Source organism: Lutra lutra, chromosome 12, assembly GCF_902655055.1.
Source record: "Lutra lutra chromosome 12, mLutLut1.2, whole genome shotgun sequence".
NCBI classification, from domain to species: domain Eukaryota; kingdom Metazoa; phylum Chordata; class Mammalia; order Carnivora; family Mustelidae; genus Lutra; species Lutra lutra.
Genome location: NC_062289.1, coordinates 95,019,918 through 95,034,901, shown reverse-complemented (window position 1 = coordinate 95,034,901; position 14,984 = coordinate 95,019,918). Strand labels below are relative to the sequence as shown.

General features: G+C 42.7%; 1 protein-coding gene across 3 annotated transcripts in view; it reads left to right on the top strand.

The window, feature by feature from the left end:
• Positions 1-14,984, top strand: part of SART3 (spliceosome associated factor 3, U4/U6 recycling protein) — a 38,231-nt gene that overhangs the window by 14,629 nt on the left and 8,618 nt on the right. For 2 of the 3 annotated variants that reach the window (XR_007121842.1, XM_047696971.1), the window contains exons 4-13: positions 139-323; positions 1,410-1,515; positions 2,786-2,910; positions 6,622-6,777; positions 7,497-7,635; positions 8,127-8,234; positions 8,658-8,735; positions 8,861-8,919; positions 9,865-9,974; positions 13,487-13,599. Coding sequence is in view for 2 of the 3 variants with exons in the window: in XM_047696971.1 (XP_047552927.1) it covers positions 139-323; positions 1,410-1,515; positions 2,786-2,910; positions 6,622-6,777; positions 7,497-7,635; positions 8,127-8,234; positions 8,658-8,735; positions 8,861-8,919; positions 9,865-9,974; positions 13,487-13,599 (1,179 nt within the window). In the remaining variant the exon portion in view is untranslated. The remainder of the gene's footprint in view (positions 1-138; positions 324-1,409; positions 1,516-2,785; positions 2,911-6,621; positions 6,778-7,496; positions 7,636-8,126; positions 8,235-8,657; positions 8,736-8,860; positions 8,920-9,864; positions 9,975-13,486; positions 13,600-14,984) is intronic. The other variant, XM_047696972.1, reaches the window with a different exon arrangement.

Here is a 14,984-nt window from a genome sequence, read left to right as displayed (position 1 = left end):
CTTGCTGATGTGCTCTTGCCTTTTTGCGTGAATGAGTATTGTTTTGGTGGGCATATTTCTTTTGTGACTCAGCGGAACAAAAGTTTTAATCTTTGGGTATTTCATATCCTGAATTAATAGAGCACTTCTCCTTCTTAGGTCCTAACATTTGGCTGGAGTATGGCCAGTACTCAGTCGGTGGAATTGGTCAGAAAGGTGGCCTTGAGAAAGTCCGTTCTGTGTTTGAAAGGGCGCTCTCGTCAGTTGGCTTACATATGACCAAAGGACTCGCCATCTGGGAGGCTTACAGGGAGTTTGAAAGTGCCATTGTGGAAGCTGCCCGGGTGAGTGGCCTGGTCTCTGTGACCAGTGCTTGCCTTCGACTAGTTGGGGCTGTCTTTGTAAGTGGCCTCGGAAGAACATAGTTAATGAAATGGTCCTCGCCAGTCCGTTAGTGGGTGGGCAGTAAAATAAAATCAGTAGTGTTTGTGGAACAACAAGAATGATTTCTTTGACTAAAAACAGATGACCTTGTAATTTTTCTGATATTTAAAAATACTACTTCAGTTATTGGTTCCAGGTGAATACACCAGAATAACTATGTCTCTTAAAAGAAATGTATATATATTAGTCATGTCCAGTAATAACTGGCAAGAGGTGTAAGAGATTTGACCCCATCATAATTGGATTTTTTTGAACTCTGATTCAAGGGTTTACAGTGTCCTCCCAGTGTTCCCTCTCCTGTGTGTGTGTGTGCGTTACCATCCGTAACTAGTGGAGCCCTCTAGTAGTTAGATGGTTATTATTAAAGTAGCCCAGTCCCTTGTTGATTACACCCTGTTGAGAAGTCTGCAGTGGTGCCTTCAGCTCACTCTGATGGAGACATCGGGGCTAACTCCTTTGGCTGACATTTGTGGCCCTCCAGCATCAGACATAACCTTGTGTGGACTCTGCTCCCACGTGCCCCTCCACAGTTGTGCACTTGCTGGCCACTGTACTTACACGGTTCCTTCGACTGGGAGTCCGTTTCCTCCTCTTACTATGGCAGGAGAGCCTGTAGATGCATCCCAACTGCCTGCTCCTCCCGGAGTCTGTGCTGCTTTCCTCCCTTCATAAAAAAACTCAGCCTTAAACACCAGCCGAAAGCAAACCTTGTGATACTTTCTTTCCTGATGTTTCATTATAGTCATTTGTGCATATGTTGTCCGTATATACATTTCTAACATTCCTTTTTGCTTTTTACCCAGTCAGAAACATTTAGTAGCAAAGACGTTTATTTTTGTGCCTCTCTCAGCATTTGACACAATACCTCATGTATCAGAGGTCACATAAATGTATTTTTAGTTTGAACTAAAAAATTTCTTGCAATATTTTTTTTGAAGTAGGAAGGACTGCCAAGTTTGTCATTTACTACAAATTTGCTTCTTTAGCCCATAGCTGGCTTCCTTTCCCCTTTTGACCGGGAACAAACCTTTGATTCACAGCTGGAGAAAGTCCACAGTCTCTTCCGGCGACAGCTGGCGATCCCACTCTATGGTAAGAGAAACGGACCTGTCGACAGCTGGCCCTCCGTGGTTTTTAAAATGCTTTGGGGCATGTCCTTTCGTTAGGTCTTGCCCAGCACCCTGTGAGGTAGATGTTGCTGGTGTTCTTACTCTCACTGGACATTGTCACTGTGGATGAGGCCTTTGGTTAAAAAACGTACCTTGAATTGTTAATGGTCAAGAGGATTGAGGGTCAGTGGGCAGACCTGGAACCCAGACTTCCTGACTCGCAGTTTTCTCTATTAAGACACTGTTGGAGAGGTAGAGTTACTATAAGGAATAGGGAAACGAACCTCCCTGTGTTTTCTGGGGAAACTTTATTGAGTAAGAGCTCCATGGTGAGCATTTTCTCTTTAGGAGTAACCTCTTCCGTATCAGAATGAGGATTTCCCACAGGCTTGTAGCATTCTTCTGTGGGGGTGATTGGTTCAGGAGCCCTGTTGGTTGGAAGTGTTCATACCTGAATTTCTTGGGGGTTTGGTAAGGATTTTCCTGTTTGGGTGAATATATTTTGGTAAGCCAAGCCTTGAAACTCTTGAGCTAGAGCTAGAGCATGAGCAGCGTCTGGAGGATTTTTCTGGGCATGGGAAGAGTTTTGTGCTGCCATCTTGTTTGTTCTCCAGGCGTAGTTTCACATTGTATGCCCTTGGCACCTCTGGACAACTGCTTGAGCCCAGACGTAATTGCTCTTTCTACTTCGTGGCTTATTTGGATTTGATTTAACAAATTATAAAGTGGCTTTCCAGTTGAATCCTTGGGTGATTCAACTGCAGAAAAGGCTAGAACTGAGCAGCCTGCAGGTTTCCTCTCCCATACCAATGTGACGTGGCATAGTACAGTGAGTAGAGCATGTACTTGAGCCAGACTGCCTGGTTCAAGGCCTTGCTCTACTGTGACCTGCAGACAATTGATATAATCCTTTACTTGCATTTCCTCAACTGCAAAATGGAGATCATGGTAGAATCTACTCCCTAGAGCTGGGAGGATTGGATGAGTTAGCGAATGGAAAGTTTAGAACATAGGAAGCACTAGGTAAGTGTTGCTATTATTTAATTAACTGATGGATTAATTGGTAGGGCTTCCGGGGGAATTGCTTTGAGACAGAATCTAAGGTCAAGTCTGGGCCCAAGAGAAGATTCGAGCATAAGAGTTGCTATGGTCACTCGTGGGAGGGGCTGGCATCCTCTGAGTCTCATGGTTTAATCTCTGGGTTGATAAAACTCAGTGGCAAGACCTATGGGGCTGAATCCATCTCTCAATAGATATGGAAGCCACATTTGCAGAATATGAAGAGTGGTCAGAAGACCCAATACCAGAGTCGGTAATTCAGAACTATAACAAAGCACTACAGCAGTTGGAGAGATACAAACCCTATGAAGAAGCACTGGTAAGTGTCGGCCTCTTTACAGTGAACTTCTCGCTGCAAATTTTTCCCTAATCAATAGTTGCATCTTTAAAATTTGTTTTGTTGTGAAATCTATAGAGTGTATAAATGTCTGCATACAGTTTACATACTAATAATAAAGTGAACATCCATGTACCCACCACCCAGGTTAAGAAATAGAACATTGCCAGTACCTTAGAAGTCTCCTATGTGCCCCTCTCCGATTGCCTCCTCTTCCCTCTCCCGAGAGGTAATCACTTTCCTGACTTTTGTGATAATCGTTCCCTTGCTTTTCTTTATAGTTTTACAACCTATGACCATATCCTTGATTAATATATTGTTTAATTTTGCTTGTCTTTGAGCTTTTATGTAATGGAATCATGCTGTGTATTTCACTGAACGTGTTTGTGGGTTGTACTCGTACTGATCAGTATAGTCTGTTTTCACGGCCATGAAGTCGTATGTGTATGCCACACTTTATACATCCGTGTTCCTAGCCGGGTCGTTTTCCAGTTTGTTGCTAGCCTTTCTTGTGTATGTCTCTCGGTGCACACGTGAATAGGCTTTCTCCAGAGGGCATCCCCAGGAGGACTTGCTGGATCAGAGGATTGTGCCGAACTGTTTTCTGTGTTAACAGTTGGCACTCCTGCCCAGGAGTTCTCACTGAACCGAGGGTTCTCTTTGGTCTCTCCAGCCTTTGATACTGACCTAAATATGAGCCACTGAGATGGGTCTGAAGTTGTAGTTTTAATCTGCATTTCCCTGATTGCTAACAAAAGTTGAGCGTTTGTTCCACATCTGTTGGCCATTCGGATGTCCTTTTTTTGTGAGGTGCCTGAAGTCTCTGACTCATTTTTCTTTCATCTGTATTTTTTTCTCATTAATTCTTAGGAATTCTGGATCATATTCCTTATTTTGGTTTTATGTATTATAGAAGCTTCTCCCAGGTTGTGGTTTGTCTTTTTAGTTTTTTAATGGCATCTTTTGACGAACGGTTCTCAGTTTTACTCTAATTGGGTTTATCATTCTTTCTCTTACCGTTTCTGCTTTTACGCTTAAGAAATCTCTCCAGGTTCCAAACTCATGAATATTCTTAGCTCTCTTTTCTTCCAGAAGTTTATAGCTGTGTATTTCATGTTTAGATCTTTATATGGAATTGATTTTTGTGTATGGCGTGAGGTGAGGGCCAGTTTCGTTTGTCCATACGACAACCAGTTGTTCCAGTACTGATTTTGATAGTTCTATCCTCCCCGCATTGATGTGCTGGCCCACATCTGTCATAGATCAGCTGTCCATCTGTTTCTGGGCTTTCTCTTCTGCCCCACTGGCTTAAATTACACTGTCCTAATAATGACAGTTTTGTAAGTTTTTTGTTTGTTTTAAATTCATTTGAGAGAGAGAACACAAGGAGAGGTGAGAGGCAGAGAGGGAAAGCAGACTCTCTGCTGAGTAGTGAACCCAATGTGGGGCTTGATCCCAGGACCCTAGGATCAGGACCTGAGCTGAAGGCAACGCTTAACCACCTGAGCCACCCAGGCGCCCCAGTTTCATAAGTTTTGCTTGTAGGTAACATGAATCCCAATCACGTTGTTCCTATTCAAGAGTGTCTTCCCTTTCTTTCTTTAGTTCTTAATAACTTGGATTTAGAATCAGCTTTTCAGATTTTATTGAAAAAAAACCTGTTGAATTTTGTATTGGAATTGCACTGATCAATTGGGAGAAGACTACATCTTAGAAATACTGAATCTTCTAATCTATGAATGTGGTATAGGCCTTTGCTACTTAGGCCTTATCTTTCTCTAAAGTTTTATAAATTTATAATTTCATCTGGTCCCTTGAACACATTTTTTACACCTATTTCTAAGATATTTTTGATTGTATAGAAAATGCCACCTTTTTAAAAAGATTTGCTTTTCTAATTGTTCTTGCTATATAAATTGTAATTTGGTTTTTATACTAATTTTTTTTGTCTGTTGAACTTTCTAAATTTTTATTAATGATCAGTAGATTTTTTTTGATTTTTGGATTTTCCGTGTTGACCATAATATTTGGTTTTTGACCATAATATTGTTTGTAATAAGTTGTGTTTTTCTACCTGTCTTGGTCTTAGAATACTTTCAGCTACATTTACCGTACCTCAGACTTATCCTCGTGTTTTCTTGTCCTGTTTGACCTGCAAGTCATCGTTGTTAGCAGTTCATCTTGAATTATACAGCCCAGCTTCCTTAATTCACTACATGCATTTCCCACTTCCTTTGCTCTTCTTCCCTTGTATCCCGGAGCTTTCATCTGGAATCATTTTTATTTTGCTTCAGGTACACCCTTTAAAGTCACCTGCCCTGGATATTTGCTGGTAACAGATTTTAATTTGAAAAGGTCCTCACTTTGCTCTTCTTAAAAGTTCATTTCTCAGGATGTAGAATTCTAGATCGACAGTTACGCGTCCTGTCTTCCTGGCTCCTGCTGTCGCTGTTGAGACGTCCGCTTCTGTGATGGCAGTCCTTGTTTTCTCTCTGGCCCATTTTAAAATCTCATAGGTTTTGTTTGATGTCCCATAGTTTCAGTACATTAGGTCCAGGGGTGGATATCTTTGTATTTATCTTGTTCGTGGTTGGTTGGGCTCTGTTTTTGGTATCTTGTGGTATAGTAAGAACAGTGACTTTGAGAGCCAGGCCACCTCAAGTTCGAATGTTAGCTCTGTCAGTTGCTAGCTCTCTGACTTTGAGCTTGTCCTTACCCTCCGTGTGTTTCAGTCCCCTTGAATGTAATATGGGATGATAATGATCCCCACTGTGAAGATCAAATCCTTAATATATATCTTACACCAGCAAAAGTTTAACCTTCACCTAGATTTTGTCCTTAGTATTTCTTGTGTCTTTGCCAGTTTGCTGATGATTTTCAAGATGTTTTTCATATCGAATCCAGCAGTTTTTGTAGTTTTCAGTGGCAGTCTCTCTGGGTAACCCGTTTGTCATTAAAACTAGAAACTGAAACTAAGACATCCTCTTTTTCTACTCAGAGCATGTGTGCTCTCCTGCTGGCTGGCCTGTGAACCCTCTCCCTTTTTCACATGTAAATGACTGGTAGGTAGTTGTATTTATTAAAGCCTCTTTAATGAAATCTTCAGCTAATTCATTTTGTTACGACCATTAGAAGAGTGTAGCTGAAGAGGAAGGTTGTGTAGGGATTTTGTCTGAAAAGAATTTCGATTGTAGCTCTTTGGCTCAGTAAACATTCAGCCTAGCCTCTTTCATGTTCTGCATGTGCCTGCACGCTGGCAGGAGCTGATACTGGAATGAGAAGCCTTGGAATGAAGGCAGCAAATCGCTGCAGTGTGGATGTGTTCACTCCACTCAGTAGGCTGAGAAAGTGACTTCCGTTTCGGAGGGATGGCTGTCCATGGTCACTGGCAAAGGTGTTTCTCTTTCATTTAGTTGCTGATGGATGTTCCCATCAGAAGCCCCCTGTGGCCTGAGGGTGGGTTTGGAAAAGGGTTCATGGAACCTTTCTAACTGTTGCCATGAAGAGGCGCTGTGGACTCTTAGTCTGCCCGTTGTGTTGTAGACCCCGGCATGCCAGAGGTTCTGCGAGTGGGAATGGGGGACTTTTACTGACATAGCCAGTCTTGCCAGAATTTACTATGAAGATATGTTGTGCTTCCTAACAGTGTCAGGTAGCTCATTTCCATCTCATTATGCTTCCCTTTTGCCTTAGTTGCAAGCAGAGTCACCCAGGCTGGCTGAATATCAAGCGTACATCGACTTTGAGATGAAAATTGGTGACCCTGCTCGCGTGCAGTTGATCTTCGAGCGTGCCCTTGTCGAGAACTGCCTCGTCCCAGACCTGTGGATCCGCTACACTCAGTTCCTCGTAAGACCACTCGACTTTTACTTTCTCTCCTTCTTACCGATTGGGAGCCTGTTCAAAGAATATCAGCAGGAGTGTCGGGAGTTAGTTCTGTGCCACCCCTCTCTGCTTCCTCATTTTCCCCTCATCCTTCTTTCCCCTCTGCCAACTCACTCAGGGAGTTCTTCCGGTGTTCCAAGTCATTTCAGACTGACACTGTAAAAAAAATTTGCACAGTCTTCTTACTGAGGACTTTATGACAGATTACTTTTTTTCTTGTAACTTTTCTTTATGGGAAAAAACGTAAGCATTAGAACATAGATTAATAAGGTGAAACCTCATGGACCCATCACCCAGCTCTAACAGTTAACTCTTGGCACTAGTCTAATTTCGTCTATGTTCTTAATCTTCTTCCTCTTCCATGGGATTTTGAAGCAGATCCCAGAAGTCACATTTCATTGGTAAATATTTCAGTACATGTATATAAAAGATTTGAATCAGGATCTAGGCAGGGTCCATTCATTAGGATTGGCTGATGTCTCTTAAGGCTATTTTCATCTGTTGGTTCCCTCTCTACCTCTCTTCTTCCACCCTAACTCCTCATAATTTCTTTGTTGAAGAAACCAGTCACGAGAGGCATTTCTAAAGAAATTTGTCAGCTGGTTGTGCTGGGGATGTGTCACGGATGGTAAAGTCTGTAATGGTAGCACTTTCTCTCCTAACTCTGGACTTCTTTATCGTAGGATCGGCAGCTGAAAGTAAAGGATTTGGTTTTATCTGTACATAACCGTGCTGTTAGAAACTGCCCATGGACAGTTGCCCTATGGAGTCGTTACCTCTTGGCCATGGAAAGACATGGAGTTGACCACCAAGTGATTTCTGGTGCGAATGTTTTTGTGGGAAGACTCGAAAGCTTTCTGTCCCAGGCCAGAAACCTAGTGCTGTGACAGTCATTAAATCAGCCTTCCCCTGGGTGTTAGCTTTGGGACATAGGGTGTTAGTGACAGAAAAGGCCCTAAGTGAGAGATAAACTGATCGTAAGCTTTATGTTAAATGTAAAAATGCTAACATTTCATTGTGATTTTCTGGGAAGTTGGCATCTTTTCTCCAAACCTACTGACCCAGAATTCTTTTAGTGCGGGGCATCTTGTGGAACATGCCCTTTCTAGAACAAAGTTCATGTAAATCCTGGAGGCTCTTTTTTTTTTTTTTTTTTTAAACATTTCTCTCTAGCTCATTTCACTTTGTTTCCCCCCGTCATTATTATGAAGTCATATAGTATTGGATAGTAGAGGTTTTTATAACAATCTCGGTAATTTGTATTAACTTCTTTTTGAACTGGTAACAAATCCTGGCTTATTCTTCAATTCCAGTGACCTTTGAGAAAGCTTTGAGCGCTGGCTTCATTCAGGCCACTGATTATGTGGAGATTTGGCAGGCGTACCTTGATTACCTGAGGAGAAGGGTTGATTTCAAACAAGGTATTTAAATTCAAGTGTCAGATTCAGTTCCGGATTTTTTCCTAACATGTCTTTCAGTGAGTTATCCTAGTTGCCCAGATACATCATGATGAGGCAAATGGTGTAGACCAGCCATTGACAACTGTTTCCCCCCGTAATTTTCACTTCTTAAATCCTTAAGTCCTGTTGTGAATTGTAAGGGAAGATACTTAGGGTTCTTATGTTCTATACCGAGTCCTGCCAGCACTGTCCATAATGTGCTATTTGTTCTAGTGTCTTTCTCCCCAACCACATGATGAGGGCAGGACTGGCAATTTTATTTCTGTGTGTCCCCAGCCTGATGCCAGGTGCACAGCGGGCTCCCAGGAGTTTCACTGTAGCATTAAAAAAAAAAAAATGGTATGCAGTTTCTTGAAGCCAAACCTCTCTTGCAACTCCTGACAGATTCCAGTAAAGAGCTGGAAGAGCTGAGGTCTGCGTTCACTCGCGCCTTGGAGTATCTGAAGCAGGAGGTGGAGGAGCGTAAGTGTGGCTTCACCTGCTCCTCCCTGCGGTTGTCTTTCCCCTACTTGGTGGGCGTGCCTTCTCCGGCAGAGGCTCTTTGTCTCTAAATTCTTCTCTAATTTTGGCTGCTTCTCTTCTTCAAGGTTTTAATGAGAGCGGAGATCCAAGCTGCATGATCATGCAGAACTGGGCTAGGATCGAGGTAAGTGTTTTTGACAGATGTGCCAGTGACATGCACCTTTGAAGGACGTGTATAACGATGTGGCTGCGGTTGCGTCAGCATCCCCGGTGATAGTCTGGGGTCTGTAGGGATTTGTGCTCTGTATCTAGCTTGGTGCACATTCATCTGTATCTTAGAGAAGACACTAGCACTTGGGTAAGAAGTACGCAGCAAACGTCGGAATGCCAGGCATTGACTAGTGGACTTCTGCCCCCCTCCCCTTGGTGTCTGGTTTGTGAGAGGATCCCGGGTGTGTACCGTCTGCCAGGCATTTTACTGTGTGCTGGCAAGATGAGGGGAATCCTGCTTGGTGCTCCCACGTCTTTGATCTCCTATGGGAGACAGAAATTTGACAGATAATTAAGGGATATAATGAATTCAGTGTTGTTTTTGGACCAAGGACCCCAAGTGAGTAAGGTATGGAATCTGCCCTTGATCATGTAACAGAGTTGGGAATTCTCATCCTGTTTTATTTTCTGAGGGAGTCAGGTCAAAGAACCAGTGTCTGTCAGGTTCAGAAGGGTTCACTTGCCAAAGTCACTTAATAAATGGCAGAGCTGGGACCTCCTCCTAGATCGGTCTTTCTTTTCTCCACATTGCACTCAGATTAAATGCTTGTAGTTAAGCTTGATAAAAATAAAAAGTGACTTGCCAGTTCTGTTTTAAGTACCTGTGGGCTCCTGCTCCTTGCTCTCAAATAGACAGGCAAATAGGCAGACAGCTTGAGGCTTGTCTCCTCTCAAAGCCTAAAGTGGTTGAGCTGGGCATGCTGCTGTGGACAGTGGCTGGGAAATATCCAGGGAGTCAAGGAACACAGATCGTCAGTGAGGGGTTTTAAGGCATGGCCGTTTGAGGCATGCTTCGTAATGGGTGCCAGTGTGCTAAGGTTTGCGTCTTTTCCTAATGGAGCCTGTTAATGCGTTTTAGGCTCGACTGTGCAATAATATGCAGAAGGCTCGGGAACTCTGGGACAGCATCATGACCAAAGGGAATGCCAAGTATGCCAACATGTGGCTCGAGTATTACAACCTAGAAAGGTAATTGGCTTGGGGGCGGGGTTGGTGGTGCCTGTCAGGGGTAAGCTATGTTCAGTCCTCGCTGACTCCTCTTGGCCTTGGCTTGCCCCTCTCCACAGGGCCCTGGCCTCTGGCAGCCTGTCCTTTGTTCGAGGCTCTGTGTGTACTGGGAGAGGCTAGGGAACTTACCTGAAATTTTGTGTCTGGGCTTGTCATACAACCATATGTTTCTTTCTGTTATTTTGGTTTTTGGATAGAAATATTTTATTTAACTTTTTGGGGAACTATTTTTTGTATTTGCTTTGTATGTAAAAGTGGAAAATACTAAAAAGCAAGGAGAAAAACCCCAAAATTAATCTACAGTGGCAGACCCAGAGACATAACCCATTAGCTAATGCTTTGGGTATATTCTTTGAGATTTTTCTATGCTTAATTTTTTTTTTCCTAAAGAAAATACAGTGACAGTGTACATGTTAGAAATCTCTAAAACTACTTTAAATAAATGTAACCAGTAATATTTATATCATGGGGAAGATGTAAAGAATATGACCAGCCTTTCTGTTCATTGTATCTGGAGCGTTGCATCTCAATGCAAGGTTAAGCCTCTGCCTTCAGCTCAGATCATGATCTCGGGGTATCTTGAGCGTTGCATCTCAATGCAAGGTTAAGCCTCTGCCTTTAGCTCAGATCATGATCTCAGGGTCCTGGGATCAAGCCCCACATCGGGTTCTCTGCTCAGTGGGGAGCCTGCTTTTCCCTCTTTCTCTATCTGCCTCTCTGCCTACTTATGATCTCTCTCTCTGTAAAATAAATAAATAAAATCTTTAAAATATATATATATATATATATATATATGTATATATATATATTTTCATATATTTTTTTCATTTTTGAGTGTTTTGTTTTTTTTCCCCAATTTAAAAAATAACACATGCTTAAATTTAAATGAAACATTTGCCAAACTATGTGGTAGAAAGTTTATTACCATCTCACCCCTAGAGATGACCACTATTAAAGCTTCTTGAAGGGGCTCCTGGGAGGCTTAGTTGGTTAAGCATCTGCCTTTGACTCAGGTCATGATCCCAGGGTCCTGGGCTCCCTGTTCTGCAGAGGGGGGTCTGCTGTTCCCTCTCCCTCTGCCTGCTGCTCCCACTGCTTGTGCTCTTTCTCTCTGTCAAATAAATAAATAAAATCTTTAAAAAAAAAAAAAGCTTCTTGAATATTCCTCTGGGTCAGCAGTTCTCAAATTTTTTGGTCTCAGGACCCCTTATACTCTTAAAGTTTGAGAACCCTGAGAAGCTTTATTCATGCGAATCATATATATTTAATATTACCATATTAGAAATGCTGACAAATATTATTAAATATCAATATCAGCATATTAGAAAACTGAGAAATAAAAAGTTATTTGTCAAAATAATAAATTGATTACATTTAACATAAAGAATATCTTTTTTACGAAAAATGTTTTCCAAACCCGAAAATAATTTAGGGAGAAAAGTGACATGGTTTTGTTATCTTTGCAAGTGTCCTTAGTCTGGCTTGGAAGATAGCTGGATTCTGATGTCTGTTTTTACATTCACTGTTGTGAATTCTCATTGAAAAATATGAGGAACGGGGCGCCTGGGTGGCTCAGTGGGTTGAGCCGCTCCCTTCGGCTCAGGTCATGATCCCAGGTCCTGGGCTCGAGCCCCACATCGGGCTTTCTGCTCAGCAGGGAGCCTGCTTCCTCCTCTCTCTCTGCCTGCCTCTCTGCTTACTTGTGATTTCTCTCTGTCAAATAAATAAATAAAATCTTTAAAAAAAAAAAAAAAGAAAAAGAAAAATATGAGGAAAATTTGGCTTCATACATGTAGGAGGTTAGAAGAAAGGGGTATTTCACCTTCCCAGATAATTGTGGATATTCTTTCATACTAGAGCAAAATTAGCAAGTGGTTGTTTCTTAAATAGTTGCAGTGTGGAATCTGAAACCATTTAACATTGACTTTCTTTGTACTTTCAATAGACCTTTTACCCACACACAATTCTGTGACAGCCATTGTTCCATTTGGAGAATACTCATTCACTAAGTCATGTAGCTCTTCCCAGTATGGACACATTTCATCATGCAGTATTTAACAAATTACATTTGTTCATATCCTCAGTGATCTTAGAAAAGTTTTTTTTGTTTTTTTTTTTTTAAAGATTTATTTATTAGAGAATGTGCATATGCAAGTGTGAGGTGCAAAGGGAGAGTAAGAAAGAGAATCTCAGGCTGACTCCCCACGGAGCACGACTGAGGTGGGGGTGGGGGGCTCGATCCCACGACTCCCAGATCCTGACCTGAGCTGAAACCAAGAGTCAGATGCTCAATCCACTGAGTCGAGGTAGGTGCCCTAATAGAAAAGTCTTTTAAAGTAGGAAGCTGTCAAACTGAAAGTGGCAGGTACAGATTTTCCAAAATTCTGATTTTCACTTGAAAGCTGCCATTTTATCATGGCAACAAATATGGCCAGGGGTTTTCCTTGAAGTGACAGACTTCCTTCATTAATTTTCAGAAATGTCTGCCAAATACTCAGGTCTACCTAACCACTGTTTTTGTCGCTGAGCTGTTTTCTCAAGTAAAAATGGTGTTCCATGAAAAAACAAACTAGTACAGCTTGCGCCCCAGACAAAAAGATAGGCTTTTCTTTGTGACGACCATTGTACTCTGGTGTGCAGAAAAGGTGCTTTATATGTTCACATAAAGCACATCTACTTCTGTCGCACAAAATGTGAGAAGTATGTGCGCAGCCTCGGTTTGTGCCAGGCGCCGCCGCAGCTTTTGCATCATCAGTGCAGATGTCAACACAGTGAAAAAATCAGTGTTCAATGATAAAGTAGTTCTGACTTTGCAGATCGCCTGAAAGGGTCTTAAGAGACCTTTAGGGCTACATGGATCCTACTTTGAGAACTGCTGGGGTAATTTTTTTTTCCAGTATTCTAATATATATTATAATTTTTATGTGTATTTTTAAGTTTTTTTAAATAGAAATGGGAACATAGTGTTTCGGAACTGTTGTAAGAGAACATAGTTTTTAATTACTGTGATGAGCAGTGTATCTTTCCATGTGTGCATCACAATGTGTAACTCTGGGCATGAAATCTGACCGTCCTCTGGAATGGTGATTCTCCCCTTGGATAGGATGGCCTTCTAGAATTTCTCCCAAGTTATCAAGTTAGTGTTGCATTCTTGGATTCCCCCACCTGTGTTGCAAGTGCCAGTGCTATAAAGGCTGGACACCTGGTCTCAGACTACTGTCCCAGGTACATTTTCTAGTAGCATCTCCTTGCTAATGGAAAGAGTAACTTAGAAGAAAGCCTTAGTTTTGACTGGAGGAAAGAGGAAAAAACATTTTAAGTGGCGTAGTACAAAGAGCGGTGGATAATTTTGGAAGCCAAAGTCGCTGCAGAGCTTCTGATCTTGTGACACTACCTGTGAGAAGACGGCGCCTCCCTTTGCGTGCCTTCTGCTTTGCGTCCTGGTGGCAGCAACGGTTTGTTTTCTGTCCTAGGGCACACGGTGACACCCAGCACTGTCGGAAGGCCCTGCACCGGGCAGTCCAGTGCACCAGTGACTACCCAGAGCACGTCTGTGAAGTGTTGCTCACCATGGAGAGGACAGAAGGTGGGCACCCTCAGCTCTCTGATGTTGGCTTGGCGTCTGTCCCATCCGCCCTCTTGTCTTAAGACTATAGTCTGTGAGGACAGACTGCATACGGTATAGCCACTCAAGTGGTGCTCGGTGATTAGACTGTCACGGGAGCCCACGAAACTCCTCTCCTCAGAGTCTCCGAATGCAAGGAGGGCTCTCTGTGATGTTCCTCTGCAGAGTTCTCTTGGTTCTTTGTGGTAGATGCTGTTCTCTCTACTCGCTAGGTACCAGTAGCACCCTTCCTTGCTCCCAGTCATGACAGAAATGTCTCCAGACTTGTTGCCTGGGGATCCAGATTGCTGTAGCTGAGAATCTGCTGTAGCACAGTGTCATGGACACCAAAGGCACGCTGAGAGGCAGAGGGCTTAAACACGGGCTTTGGTCATGTTGCATCCCTTATAAAGTTTAGAGCCTCGGTATTAAGTTCTCAATAGGGAAATAGTGAATTTATCCATAGGCATTGATCTAGATTTGGGGTTTGAACTCCTCAGAACTGGAAGTAAAACACCCAAGTAACAACAGCAAATTAAAAAACACCCCAGGGGCGCCTGGTTTGCTCGGTGGGTTAAAGCCTCTGCCTTCAGCTCAGGTCATGATCCCAGGGGTCCTGGGATCGAGCCCCACATCCGGCTCTCTGCTCAGCAGGGAGCCTGTTTCCCCCACCCTTTCTCTGCCTGCCTCTCTGCCTACTTGTGATCTCTGTTTGTCAAATAAATAAATAAAATCTTAAAAAAAAACCAACGTTTATCATTTGAGCAGCTTTTAAAATCCTTTAGTCCTTATACATGTCATGTCTTGTACCTTTTACATGAGAATGTCTTTATAATCTTAGCTAATGAGAATAACATCATATTCTGGTTTTCAGGTCATTTTAAAAAAAAGGGATTTTTTTTTTTCTAAGATATTAGAGGGAGAACACGAGCACACAGGGAACACGCTTGAGTGGAGGGCATGGGGAGGGGCAGAGGGAGATACATGGGGCTCAGTCCCAGAACCCTGAGATCATGACCTGAGGTGAAATCAGGAGTTGGCTGCTCCACTGACTGAGCCACCCAGGTGCCCCAGGAGAGGGGATGTTTAAAATACACCTAGAGGGGGGTGCTTGGGTGGCTTAGTTGGTTAGAAGTCTGCCGTCTGCCTTCAGCTCAGGGCATGATCCTGGAGTCCTAGGATCAAGCCCCACATTCCCCCTGCTCAGCAGGGAGTCTGCTTTTCCCACTCACTCTGCCCCTCTCCCTCCCTCCGCTCATGCTTTGTCTCTTCTTTCTCTCTCAGATAAAGAAAATGTTTTTGTTTTTTGTTTTTTTTTTTTAAAAAAACCACATCTGGAAGAACTTTTCAAATTCTAAAAAGTTCAA